General features: G+C 41.9%; 1 protein-coding gene across 3 annotated transcripts in view; it reads right to left on the bottom strand.

Annotated features, from left to right (window-relative positions):
* The window catches only part of PFKM (phosphofructokinase, muscle), a gene marked incomplete at both ends in the record, with an annotated part of 40,768 nt that overhangs the window by 14,998 nt on the left and 11,027 nt on the right, over window positions 1–14,743 (bottom strand). For 2 of the 3 annotated variants that reach the window (XM_079715050.1, XM_079715049.1), the window contains one exon: window positions 6,909–6,993. In XM_079715050.1, the coding sequence (XP_079571176.1) occupies window positions 6,909–6,993 (85 nt within the window). Of the gene's footprint in view, window positions 1–6,908; window positions 7,002–14,743 lie in introns of those variants that run through there. The other variant, XM_079715048.1, reaches the window with a different exon arrangement.

Here is a 14,743-nt window from a genome sequence, read left to right as displayed (position 1 = left end):
TTGAGCACAACAATTACTGGCTGGCGGATTCTCCCAGTCTCCACACACACACACAGCTTTTTAGTGTCATTGAGTTGGTGTATGTTCCAGTGTGCACCACACACTGAGGTTCTCTGGCTCCCAAACTACCAGAAGAGGTTGTGACCAAGTGTGCAGACAGAATTCGTGGAGACTCTATGCTCTCCTTCTCCCGCACTGATCTTCTCCTGTGACCCTGTGTGTAACATGTGTATGAGGAACTTACAAATCACGCTGCCAATTATTCTGTTTCCACTGGGAGAAACAATTAGGGCTGAAACAGAGAGGAGAGCCTTTCCTCCTTTTCCCATGTGAGTACTATCCTTCTCCTAGTAGCTACTCAATGACAAGAACTCTCCCCCAAGAGTATGGGAAGGAGCTGACCTGTCTCAACACACAGCACATGGTTGTGAAGACCTCCACAGTAGAAAAAACGCCACTGCTTACTGTGCTCAGCACAGCCTCACTGGTGAGACATTCCTGGGTCTTGATCCTGGTAACCCTGTCTTACCTTGTAATGTGAGGAGGTGATGCTGTGATGGATCAGCTTCTTGTAAACCACTTTAATCACCCTCCCTCAGATACCCCTGTATACATTACACATTTTTGTTTCAATCTAAAATCTATTCATATCGTCCTTAACCCTGCCTGGGGAAATATCATATACCAGTGAGCACTAGAGAAGTCAGTAACTGGAAAAATCTACAGCAGCAGACTAAAATCCATAACAAACTATTGCATTATCCAAAGCTATCTGGAATGACATAGAATCAAAAAGACCAGAAAGTCTGTTTTTTGGGTTTGTTTGTTTGCAGGCTGACAAAGGTTGATATTACATGGCGACAAGCTCCAAATTAAATTGAAGGTTCATTCACTTACTGAACAAATATTTATTAAATACCTCTCATGTTCCTGACACTATGTAGGCACTGGGTATGCATCATGGAATGATAGAGAGTCTGGGGATACAAAGATAAAGGACTCAGGAATGGTCCTCAAGACTTGGGAAGAATTATAGTGTTATTCCAAATTGGATCCATATGGAGGGGATTTGTACAAAGTGCAGGGGGGACAAGGAAAAGGAACATCTACGCTGCCAGGAGGAAGCCAGGGAAGGTGATACAGAAAAGACAGCATTTGTCTTGAGGCCTAAAGGATAATTTCCTTTCAAATCTTTTTGCTAGGTGGATGAATTTGGGAAGAGTGTTATAGACAGGAGGAATAGCACAAATAAAGGTGAGGGTCAAGAAATAACCTTAGGAAATTCAGTATTATAAAGAATAAAATGTAAAATGATGGCGAGATGAAGCTACACAGATGGGCAGGCACCTGTGTGCCCAGTGAGGAAGTCTGGCTTTTATTCTGAAGGCCAGGGCTTGACTGGGGATCCATGGGTCATAGTTTCAGGGAATCCATGAACCCCATGAAACTATATGAAAAGCTTTGTGGGCATGGGCATTTCTTTTGGGAGAAGGTCCACAACTTTCATTTGATTCTTTTTTTTTTCTGGCCGCACCGCACAGCATGCGGGATCCTAATTCCCCGCCGGACCTGGGAGCAAACCTGCAGCCCCTGCAGTAGAAGCGTGGAGTCTTAACCACTGGACCACCAGGGAAGTCCCTCACTTAATTCTTAAAGGGGTCTGTAACCTTAAAAAAAAAGTTGCAAGCAACAGAGAATCTTTGAAGAACTTTGAGAGTGGTGGGACATGATGAGATTTACGTATCAGAAAGATCACTCTGGCAGCAACGTGAAAGACAGACTGAAAGAGGTGACACTAGGGTTAGATGGTAGCCTAGACAAAAACGATGAGGGCCTAGACTGGGAGAGTGGCATTTAGGACAAAACAGAGATACTGGACAAGAGACGCCTAGGAAACAGAAGCAACAGGACTTCCATCTAATCGGCCACGTGATTAGATTTCAAGGTGTTGGAGAGGAAGGAGAAGATGTCCCGTGACTGGCTTAGGCCACGGGGAAAACGGTGGTGCAGTTAACTGAGCAGAGGCAGGCTTTGGTTCAGGAAGGTAGGGGTGGGGGTGATATATTTATATTTGGATCTGTTGAGTTTGAAGTTCTTGTGGAACATCGATGTGGACTTGGAAGAGACTGTCTCAAGAAAATACGTAAAATTAGAAGGGAAAAGGGCAAGGAATGGAACGCTGAGGAGAACCAACATTGAAGGAATGGGCAGAGAAAGAGGAGTTCCATGATGAAAACTAACACTAACACTAACTAACACTAAACTAAAACGAAAACTAACATGATGAAAACTAACTAGCAAGAAAGGCAAGAGGAGAACCAGGACTTAGCACTGTCTTGGAAGCCAAAGGAGACAGTTTCAAGAAGTGGGAACATTGCCAAATGCTTCTGATAATTGATCTAAGGTGAGGACTAGAAGGTTGGGCTTGCCAACAAGAGGTCATTGGTGAGCACTGATGTCAAAACTTACTTACCTCATACAAAGTGAAATAAGTCAGAAAGAGAAAAACAGATACCGTATGCTAACACATATATATGGAATCTTAAAAAAGAAAAAAAGAAGGTTCTGAAGAACCTAGGAGCAGGACAGGAAAGATGCAGACGTAGAGAGTGGACTTGAGGACACGGGGAGGGGGAAGGGTAAGCTGGGATGAAGTGAGAGAGTGGCATGGACATATATACACTACCAAACGTAAAATCGATAGCTAGTGGGAAGCAGCCACATAGCACAGGGAGATCAGCTTGGTCCTTGGGACCACCTAGTGGTGTGGGATAGGGAGGGTGGGAGGGAGACGCAAGAGGGAGAAGACATGGGGATATATGTATATGTACAGCTGATTCACTTTGTTATAAAGCAGAAACTAACACACCATTGTAAAGCAATTATACTCCAATAAAGATGTTAAAAAAAAAAAAGAAAACTTATGACATCACTAGGGCAAAGCCCCATGAAGTCTAGAAGTCTAATTGAAGGATGTAAACGAATCAAAACAAAAATCTGTAAAGGAAGGGGGCTTCTCAGAAGCTTTAGGAAAAGCCTGTGTGTATGAAAAGGTTAGAGTCAACACAAAGCCATCAGTGCTTTAGGAAAGATGAATAAACTCAACTTAAAAAGATCAGAACAGATATGAAACTATTGTTTGTTTATTTATTTTCCAGACTTTCACAAGGCCTATGGAATTCTCTTTTGGATACCTGGAGTCCCGGAGTATAAATCTGTAATCTTAAAAAGTAAGGAAAAAACCTTCTGAAACATATAGGCTGGAATGCTGTTTCCTGCTCCGGAGGTGAGCAAGAGTAAGGGAGAAAACATTCAAGGAAAACAAATCACTTAAAAGGTTTTAAGTGTAAAGCAAACAACAGATGGTGGACAGGAAATATCCAAACCCATCGGGCAGAAGAAAAATCCCATAAGAAGATTCTCTTTTCTCCTCCTCCCTCTGCCTTCTCACTTCAACCTATCAACCTCCAGAGGTCATCCTTTCTGCCTCTGAATTGGATATCTGAGTGTTTCCCTAGAAATGGAGTTTTAGGACCCCTTTTGTGCCGCTGTGCCTGTGTCTCAAACCCCTAGTTCCCTAGAAATCACAGACTGGGCTGTATAGATAGCTTACACTAGAAAGTCCCAGCAATTCTTTTTTTTTTTTTTTTTTTGCGGTACGCGGGTCTCTCACTGCTGTGGCCTCTCCCATTGCGGAGCACAGGCTCTGGACGCACAGGCTCAGCGGCCATGGCTCAGGGGCCCAGCCGCTCCGCGGCATGTGGGATCTTCCCGGACAGGAGCATGAACCCGTGTCCCCTGCATCGGCAGGTGGACTCTCAACCACTGCGCCACCAGGGAAGCCCCCCAGCAATTCTTTGGGCTCTCCTACTTAACATCACTGGCCTCTTCTGGTCCCAGGCCAGTCTTTGGCTGCTCCATGTTGCCCTAAATAACCCTCTATGAGCAGCTGTCTGACTTATTAGAAGCAAGATGAAGGATAAGATTACAGGCACCATCCAGTGGGTACTCTGGGTACAGCCAGGAGGGGCTCTGGAGAGCATCAGACGCACATACTTTGGAGTCTCCAATTACAGTCTGTTGGGAAGAGGCTTTAGGGAGAACTATGGGTGATGGGTCTCTACGACATGAGACAGAAGAAGAAACAATGTATGACTTGGTCACTACCTTTTTGCTGAAAAGTTTCTTTCTACCCTAACTGAACATTAAATAAAAAATAAAGGACATGAGGAGCAAATGTTTGTTAGATGTGAATTATACTTTCTGGTGGATATGCAATTTAAAATTGTAAATCCTACAACAGCAATCCAGAGAGGGAATAGAATCCTGTTCCTATAAACCTTTAAAACTAGGATAAACATGCATTTGGAATGGACTGCCTGTCTGAAGACAGAGGGATAGAGTAGATGACTGAGGTCCTCTCCAGCAGAATATGCCGATTTCATAAGGCCAAATGTAGCATGGTTTTAAGAGGACTGGGACCACTTCTGGGCTGGAAAGGGAGTTAGGATTTGGTATCTAATCAGCCCAGTTTCTGAGTTCAGGATGTCTGATTCCTGGCCACTCTTCTACTTTAAGAGGTTACTAGCCTTGCTAAATTCAGGGAATGACAGAGCTGAGGCCCCTCTTGATCTTACAGAGCCCAAACTCACTTTCCCATGTGGCCCACAGCCTCTAGGGAAAAACCTTTCTGTGCCCTTTCCCTGTGAGAACTAGGGCCCCTCAAACCTATCTCCAGGAAGGTCACGTCTGCATTTGAGCTGCTCTTTCAGTTGGGACCTCTCAGCTCTACTTTGAGTTTTCTGTTTTGCTTCCTTCCTCCCTAGAATTCCATCCTCTACCACTCTCAGTCCCTACTGACATGCACCTGTGATGTTATGGGGATTCACAGTGGGGTGTTTCCCTGGGTGCACTGTGCCTGTCACAGAATCCCATAGGCATTGGTCCAGTTGGGCCCTCCAGAAATAAGCTTATCAATAGCCCCTGCCTCCACAGAAAATGACCCTTCCCTTAAAGTGGGTGATGGGCATCTCTAGAATAAGAGGGTCTCTCTGCTCAGGATCAGAATTTGGGAGGGCTCTGCTGCTCTTGGACCCATGTTAAATCTTAGACCTTTTTTTTTTTTTTTAACCTCTTTCCCTCTCCAGGAAGCTCTACTTTTTCATAAATGCGTAACTCTGTGTGCTTCATCTGGATTTTTTAGCAGGCTCTCACTTCCCCTACTCTGACAATCCAATTCCACAGGTCATCCTACCAAGGTTTTAGGATCAACACTCAGAGTTCCTGTTGAAGAACCCATTACTGGTATGGGATCCTTTCCAGGAGAGGAGAGAGAAGCAACAGAAACCAGGTCAGCAGTCTCTACAGCCTCAAGGAGGGCTCTGCATTCCTAATCTGGTTACTATTCCTAAACTCAGGCCTCTGTGCCCTCCTTCCTCTGTTTCCTCATTATAGCGTTCTCCTGTTCATAATACATATCACAATTATAAACATTAGTTTAAAATATACTTAAACTCTAGCTTAACTAATATACTAATAAGAAGGATCATAAGAGCAGAGACGATGTGTGACTTTTCCACTGATGTAGCCTTACTGCCTACCATCCTGTTTGGCACACAGCAGATGCTCAACAATTCACCTTTTATTTAATTAGTAATGCATTTATTGCATCGTGCACTATTCTAAGCACTTTACTTAAATGAAGAGTTCAGTTTCTTGAAATCTATCTTTTTCATGAAGTTTTCCCTGGTTAATCCAACCAACGCCTATCATTTCATTACGTAAGTGGATTCTACTTGGTTAAGACACACTTGATTATTTTTATTTATGTGCCTTACGTAAGAATTCTAGTAATGTATGATGTCTTTCCTCATTAAAGTTCCCAAAGGAAATCAACTTCTCCACAACACACAGGACAGGGCACTATACAAAGTGGGTGCTTGACACAAAGTCTAGGAAAGCCTAGGGAGAGTGGTGCAGAGGGAAGGGGAGGCTAGCTGAGATCCCCTTCTTTCTCTCTTTTCCTCATCACAGTCTCCATGTCCTAGTATCCCTTTCAAAGAAATTCTGCCTCTCTTCAACATATCACAAATTACGATATACAAGAACGTACATTGAAGAGGGAAAACAGTAAAAATAAATAAATAAATAAATAAATAATTGAGGAAAAAACACCACATCCCCTATCTGCCACTTCATCTTTCCATATACCTGATATTTCTGACTCCTAGGTTTCTTGGACTCAACCCAGAGACGGGTTCTCTCTGGCTTTGCTTTCTGCCTCACCCCCTTGGATATGTACTGATTAACTGCTGCTGTTCCCGTCTGTTCAAGGGTTAAAGGAATGGAAGGGGAGGAAAGGCCAGAGAATGACAGAATGACGCAGAAGTGTGCCTAGTAGAAGGAACTGTGCTGTAAGAGTGAGGCACCTGACCCTGGTCAGTGCAGGAGCTCTGCAGACATCAGAACTGGTACCTGAAGATTCACTAGGGCCCACCAAATACCAATGCCAAATCTCCTTTCCCCATCCTTTCCAACGTACTTGAAGTGAATCCACCTATTGCCCCCTCAACAATTTTATCTCTTTAGTCTATTTCTTTCCAATGTTGCTTGAGAAAACACCAGTTTTCTAGGTACCAAAGGACCAAATCGTCCCAAATCTTCAGAGAAACTTGGAAAGAAGATTTATGGAGACTTAAGTAAATAAAAGTGGAGCAAATGAAATCCAAAAGCACTTGTGGACTTAGACCTAACAGAGTTTTAGGGAAGCCCAAGATTCCAGTGTGAATCTACAGCAGGAGGATCTTAAGGAGGATAGTTCTGTTCTACAGGCTACGGAAGTGAGGACATGCAAGGCAGCCTCCAAGCCACGGCTTTTGTCTCCCCCCAAGCTGGGGCCTCCTCCTTACCTTGGGCATCGCCACCGGAGGTTAACACGGCGATGGCTTTGCCAACCCCCAGGGTTTTGGCTGCATGGTTATCTTCATGGGTCATGATCCACTCTAGAATTCAAGAGAATGGCCAGTTAAGACACAGCAGGATCAAGGTGCTATGAGCTCGGGGGATGGCTCTGTTAGACTGGCTACAGCCACCTCAGTCAGGCTCTCCCACTGCACTGAGTCTAAGCTTTGCAGCCTGGGATCTTTGGACTTCCTCCAGAAGAGAGCCACACCCCACAGAGTGACAAGCTGAAATGTCACAGAAATCAAGCCCAAGACTGCAAAAATCCTCGCTAATCCCTCCCACCCCAATTGGAGCCTATTTGGAGAATGAGCTAAGGTCAAGGAGAAGGGTGGGTGACTGAACAGAAATGAGAAAGGAACAAGTTAAGTTAGCCTCAAAGATTCCTCCCTTTTAATGAAGGGAAGGGCTGTTGCAGAGGATAGGAATCAGATGAGGCTTGGGGCACTGAAAACTAGCAAAGTGGAAGCAGAAAAGCAAGGGTGGGGGGGTTATGGTGAAGATTAGGGTTGGGTGTGATGGAATTGGGCTAAGTTAGAACAGGAGTTTGAGGTTATAGAGGCACATGGGAGCTTGGGCAAAATAATGGTTCAGGCTCAGGAATGGTTAGGGACTTTCTCTGGCTTTTCCCATCCCTCTCAGGGTCTCTGCCTCCTGAGCATCTCTTGATCCTTTATCTTCAGGCCTTGTTCCTCACACTAAATACTATCAAATGGGAAGAGTAACACAAAATCACTGCCACCTATACACAGATATGTACAAATGACATGTGAACACCTTCATATTTTTGTCTTTAGGGCTTATCTCTCTCAAAGGAAAACAAAAGACATACTTTTGTATCCAGAAAAATGCCAGTGGAATCATCACTCTCCCAGTTATCCGGGCTACAATCTGTTATTTTTTAAATTTATCTTCTCTTTACTCTCAGAATCAATAGGTTACTAAACCCTATCATTCTTCCTTCTTATTATCTTCCCTTAACCTTCTCTTCCTTTCTGTCCTCATTGCCTCCTTCCACCTGAACTGCTTACTACAATAGCTGGTCTCCCTCTGCTTGTGCTTCCCTTCTCCACTCTATTTGAGACACAAAATAAACCTCCATGGGAAGGTCATAGGCCCCTGAGGCCTCGGTGGAGGGAGGATTCATTCACATGAACAGGAGCTGATGACCTTTAAATACAGCTCATGTTTCTGCTGTGAACCCAGGGCAATCAGGGTAGCTGCTGATAAAGACATAGGCCACATCCACATACAGATCCACACACATGCCAATAAAATACATGCAATGAGACACTCATGAAGAAAAACGTACAGAAACACACATAGTGCTGTTAACAAACACAGATTCACAGACATGCTACATATAATCAGTGCTGACAGATAAACCCAAATTTTGGGGGCTGGCATTCAAACTTCCATGATCTAACTCTTGCCTAGAGTTTCAACCTTTGCTCCCATGAATTCTCTGCTCCATTATCACCTGAACATTTCTTTGTTCCTCACCACTTTTGTGCCTGTGCACACTGCATCACTTGTCCGGAAGGCCACCCTGGTTCTTTCCACAGATCAATATCCTACTCCATTATTTAAGGCCCGTCCTAGTCACATCCCTGTTAAACCTATTAAGCCCTCACTGATTACCACAGGTCAAGAAGGGCTTCTTTCTGTACCTCCTCTAATCACATATTGTCTGAAACCAGATAATTCACTTAGCCCTTAATTACTACTTTATGTGATAGTTTAATTGCTTCTTACTTACTGAAAAGGTTGGACTAGATAAGGAGTCAGCAAACTACAGCTCACTGGCCAAATCAAGCCCTTCTAACGTTTTTGTATGGCAGCAAACTAAGAAAAGTTTTTACATTTTAAGTGGTTGATAAAACAATTCCATGACATGTGTAAATTATATGAAATCCAGATTTCAGTGCTCATACCACTCACATTCTTTTGCATATTATCTATGGCTGCTTCTGTGCGGAAGAGATTATTGTGACAGAGACCTGATAGCCTGCAAAGCCTAAAACATTTACTATCTGGCCTTTAACAGAAAAAGTTTGCAGACACCTGGACTAATGATTGCTAAAGTCATTTCCCCAACTAGACTGAAAACTCCTTGGGGGTGGATCATGTTCATTTTTTAAACTCTCCCACGGCCTACCAAAGCCTAAAGAAGTCTATGCACATAACAACAGGAGTTCAATAAACTCTTACCGAAAGCATTAGTGAACTGACAAACAACAAGAAATGCACACAAATATAGAAAATTTTAAAAATATGCTTGGATACAGATGTACCTCTATATTCCCTCTACTTCTAACACATACAGATACAAATAGGACTTAAGAAAACAGATAGTGACAAACAGTGAGAGGAATACAAACACACATAGATAGAAACACTCTCCTATTTAACCAGTGTTCCTGTGCAAATTTCTGCAGTTCTCAAAAAAAAGAAAGACTAAGTGGTTGCAAATAGGAAGGCAAAATTTTGGAAAGAAAAGAACAAAACATGTGAGTACTATGCTGATCCCTTTTTCCCTGAGTTTTTTTCTTCTCAGTCACTCTGGGAGCTCATCACTGGCAGAAACCCATACAGGGATCTTCTACCCACAGAGGCTTCAGTGAGGGAGAGAATTCATCATAAACGGGGAAGGTTAGGAGTGCTGACCGGCAAAATACAGCTCAAATTCTTCTTCTGCATCTCTAAAATTGTTATAGAGGCACCAGTCACAGATATGCAAGCAGATTCATGAATAAACAGATCAACAGTGACACACACGTAGAAACAGATATGTTAAAACCTATATATAAAATCACAGGTGCGGAGATAAGCAGGCGGGAGGGAGAAATACTGGAGAGGCAGCATTCTAGGTGCACTGATTTGAACTGGATGAGTGCCAGGGTAGGAGTCGGGCAGCCGAGGGCCACTAGGTCCGAACACCACCCACCCATCCGTGATTTCCAGGCAAAGGGGCAGTGCGTGCAAGCCGGGCGAAGGGGCTAGGATTCTTCACCCATCCCCCGCCTCAGCTCCTGCTTCTGATGCCATGCCACCTCTTTTTTCCCTTCTGCTCCTTTCTGTTCTCCCCACCGCCTCCTCCCAGCACGTTCATTCCCACCTCGCTCTCAGCTTTCCCCCTCGCTCTTTACCCAAGGGCCCCTCTTGCCTTACAGTCTTGGCTCTCCTCCGCCCGGTCTTCCTTGCAGATTGTCCTTGGGGAAGGGGGGAGGGGAGCTTGGCGAACACGGGGAGGAGCCAGGTGGAGGCAACAGGGGAGGGGAAAGAGGAGAGCCTTTCCAGCCTCCACTAAGCTGATGCTGGCGCGGAGGCTCCGCCTCCTCCTGGTTGCTTTTCTCCTCCCCTTGCCCCTCCCGCTAAGAACACAGCTCAAATGTGACACGGCTTAGTCTCTTCACTCCGCAGAGGGTTCTGGAGTCCCCGCATCTATCTCGGGAGCCATCAGCTCCTGTGTACAGTGGGAATCAGAATTTATTTAGTTGCTTCCCTTGTTGTCATCAGAGACACTTTTTTTTCCGAGCGGGGGCTGCCTGAGACTCCTTGCATTCAAACATCCTCCGCAACCAATAATAAGCCTCCCTCTCTGGCCCTATCCATTGTCTCCCACCTCTATCACTCTTTGAACAAACATTTATTGGAAGTCTGTGTGCCAGGTTTTCTATGAGGTTCTGAGAGATGAAAAGACAAGTGAAACAGAATCCCTGCCCTTGAGGAACATTGATCACTGGTATTTTCTATGGAGGGACTTCAAAAACTCCTTTTACATTTACGTACCTTTCTCAGAGAAAATACGGAGAAGCTACCTAGGAATAAGAGTACTAAGAGGCAAGGCCCCTGCCTTGATAGCCTCAGTTCTCAAGACTGCACTAGAAGGGGGTGCAGGATTCTGATAGTGAAGCAAGCGTATCTGTTGGGCTACAAAGCATACAGAATCCATTCTGGGAACATAGGTCCAGTACAACCACAGCAAGAGGTGCAACCTTTACTCAGATCCTCTTTACTCTTTCCACTGCTCCACCCATGCCTTGTTTCAATGCCTCTCCACAGTCATCTCTCATCTCCTTGCTGTTTCTACTGCCCTTCCTCTTGCTTTCTTTCGTCTCTGCACCTGCACATTCTACAAACAATAAGAATGCAAGTGACTAGGAGATAAAACCATGTGACTACACAAAATTAACTTTTGTACTGCAAATGATACCATCAAGAAAGTGAAAAGACAACCCATGGAATGGGAGAAAATATTTGCAAATCATATATCTGATAAAGGACCAGGTATCGAGAATATGTAACTCTGGCAACCCAACAATAAAAAGATAACCGAATTTAAAAATGGACAAAAGATCTGAACAGATACCTCACCAAAGAAGACAGAAGATGGCAAATAAGCATAGAAAATGATGCTCAACATCATATGTCATTAGGAACCACAAATTAAAAGAGATACCACTACAATCTATTAGAATGAAAAAAAAAAAACCAAACTCACAATACCAAATACTGACAAGAATGTGGAGCAACAAGAACCCTCATTCTCTGTTGGTGCAAATGCAAAATGGTACAGTCACTTTAAAAGATAGTTTGACAGTTTCTTACAAAGGTAAATACAGTATTACCATATGATCCAGCAATCACATTCCTAAATATTTACACAAATGAGTTGAAAACTACATCCATACAAAAACCTGCACATGAGTGTTTATAGCAGCTTTATTCATAATTGCCAGAAACTGGAAGCGACCAAAATGCCCCTCAAAAGGTGAATGGATAATCAAACTGTGGTATATCCATACAGTGGAATATTGCAATTAAAAAAAAAATGACCCATCAAGCCAAGAAAAGACATGGAGGAAGCTTAAATACAAATTGCTTAGTGAAAGAAGCCAGTCTGAAAAGGCTACGTATGTATGATTCCAACTATATGACATTCTGGAAAAAGTGAAACTATAAAGACAGTGAAAAGATCAATGGTTGCCAAGGGCTCGGAGTAGAGATGGAGAAATAGATAGGCAGAACACAAGGGATTTTTAGGGCAGTGAAACTATTCTGTGTGATGCTCTAATGGAGGATACATGACATTATGTGTTTGTCAAAAGTTACAGAACTGTACAACACAAAGAGTAAACCCTAGTGTAAACTATGGACTTTAGTCAATTATAATGTATCAATATTGGTTCAACAATTGTAACAAATATACCACACCACTGCAAGATGTTAATAATAGGGGAAACTGAGCAGAAAACAGAGAGGATATATGGAAACTCTCTGTGCAATCTGCTCAATTTTCTGTAAGCCTAAGACTTCTCTAACAAATAAAGACTATTAATTTCAAAAATATATTCTGTTCAATGAAATATCAAATAAAATTGTGATATTAAAAAAATGGGCAAGGGTTTGAAAAGACATTTATCTAAAGAAAATACACAAATAGCCAATAAGTACAGGAAAAGACACTTTCTTTTTTTGAAGATTATTATTAATTCAATTTCTTTAATAGATATAGGCATATTCAAATCATCTGTTTCTCCTTGTGTGAATTTTGGCAGATTGTGTCTTTCAAGGGATTGGTCCTTTCCATAGGTTATCAAATTTGTAGGCATAGAGTTGTTCATAGTATTCCTGTATTATCCTTTTAATTTTCATGGGATCTGTAGTGATGTCCCCTCTTTCATTTTGGGTATTAGTAATCTGTGTCCTCTTTCTTTTCTTCTTAGTTACCCTAGCTAGGGATTTATTAACGTTATTGATCTTTTCAAAGAACCATCTTTTGGTTTTATTAATTTTCTCTGTTGATTTCTTGTTTTCAATTTTATTGACTTGTGCTCTAATTCTGTTTTTTTTTTTCTCCTGCTTACTTTGGATTTAATTTACTCTTCACCTATAGTTTCCTAAGATGGAAACTTAGGGAACTATAAGAGATTTAGATCATCTTCTTTTCTGATATATACACTCAAGGCTATAAATTTCCCTCTAAGCATTGCTTTCTCTGTATCCAACAAATTTGAATAAGTTGTGTTTTTCATTTAGTTCAAAATATATTTAAATTTCCTTGAGATTTTTTTCTTTGACTCATGCATTATTTAGAAGTATGTTGTTTAATCTCCAAGTATTGGGGGATTTTCCAGTTACCTGTTACTGATTTCTAGTTTAATTCCACTGTGGTCTGAGACCAGCCATTGTATAATTTCTGTTCTTTTAAATTAGTTAAGGTGTTTTTAATAGCCCAGAATGTGGTCTAGCTTGGTAAATATGTTATCATGTATGTATGAATGTATGAATGAATATGTATGGGTGAATCATGTGTCCCTGAGAAAAAGTTATATTTGGCTGTTGTTGGATGAATTGTTTTTTACGCTTTTTTCCTGGTAATTGATTTCTAATCTCATAGCACTGTGGTTGGAAAAGATGCTTGATACGATTCCAATTTTCTTAAATTTACCAAGGCTTGATTTGTGACCAAGATGTGATCTATCCTGGAGAATGTTCCGTGTACACTTGAGAAGAAACTGTAATCTGCTGTTTTCGGATGGAATGTCTTATAAATATCAATTAAATCTATCTGGTCTATTTTGTCATTTAAAGCTTGTGTTTCCTTATTAATTTTCTGTCTGGATGATCTGTCCATTGGTTAAAGTCCCCCACTATTATTGCGTTACTGTCAATTTCCTCTTTTAAAGCTGTTAGCATTTGCCTTATGTATTGATGTGCTCCTATGTCGGTGCATATATATTTATAATTGTTGATATCTTCTTCTTGGATTGATCCCTTGATCATTATGTAGTGGCCTTCTCTGTCTCTTGTAATATTCTTTATTTTAAAGTCTATTTTATCTGATATGAGTATTGTTACTCCAGATTTCTTTTGATTTCCATTTGCATTTTCCATCCCCTCACTTTCAGTCTGTATGGGTCCCTAGGTCTGCAGTGGGTCTCTTGTAGACAGTATATATATGTCTTGTTTTTGTATCCATTCAGTAAACCTGTGTCTTTTGGTTGGAGCATTTAATCCATTCACATTTAAGGTAATTATAGATATGTATGTTCCTATTACCATTTTCTTAATTGTTTTGGGTTTGTTTTTGTAGGTCCTTTTCTTCTCTTGTGTTTACCACTTAGAGAAGTTCCTTTAGCATTTGTTGTAGAGCTGGTTTGGTGGTGCTGAATTGTTAGCTTTTGGTTGCCTGTAAAGTTTTTGATTTCTCTGTCAAATCTGAATGAGACCCTTGCGGGTAATCTTGGTTGTAGGTTCTTCCCTTTCATCACTTTAAATATATCGTGCCACTCCCTTCTGGCTTGTAGAGTTTCTGCTGAGAAGTCAGCTGTTAACCTCATGGGAGTTCCCTTGTATATTATTTTTCCCTTGTTGCTTTTAATAATTTTTGTCTTTAATTTTTGTCAATTTGATTACTATGTGTCTCGGAGCGTTTCTCCTTGGGTTTATCCTGCCTGGGACTCTCTTCACTTCCTGGACTTGGGTGGCTATTTCCTTTCCCATGTTAGGGAAGTTTCCGACTATAACCTCTTCAAATATTTTCTCGGGTCCTTTCTCTCTCTCTTCTCTTTCTGGGACCCCTATAATGCAAATGTTGGTGTGTTTAATGTTGTCCCAGAGGTCTCTTTGGCTGTTTTCATTTTTTTTTTATTCTGTTCTGCAGCAGTGAATTCCACCATTCTGCCTTCCAGGTCACTTATCCATTCTTCTGCCTCAGTTATTCTGCTACTGATTCCTTCTAGTGTATTTTTCATTTCAGTTATTGTATTGTTCATCT

Source organism: Hyperoodon ampullatus (genome assembly GCF_949752795.1).
Source record: "Hyperoodon ampullatus genome assembly, chromosome: 11".
Classification (NCBI taxonomy): domain Eukaryota; kingdom Metazoa; phylum Chordata; class Mammalia; order Artiodactyla; family Ziphiidae; genus Hyperoodon; species Hyperoodon ampullatus.
Note: the sequence above shows the minus strand (reverse complement) of the source record. Positions and strands in the feature narration are given on the sequence as shown.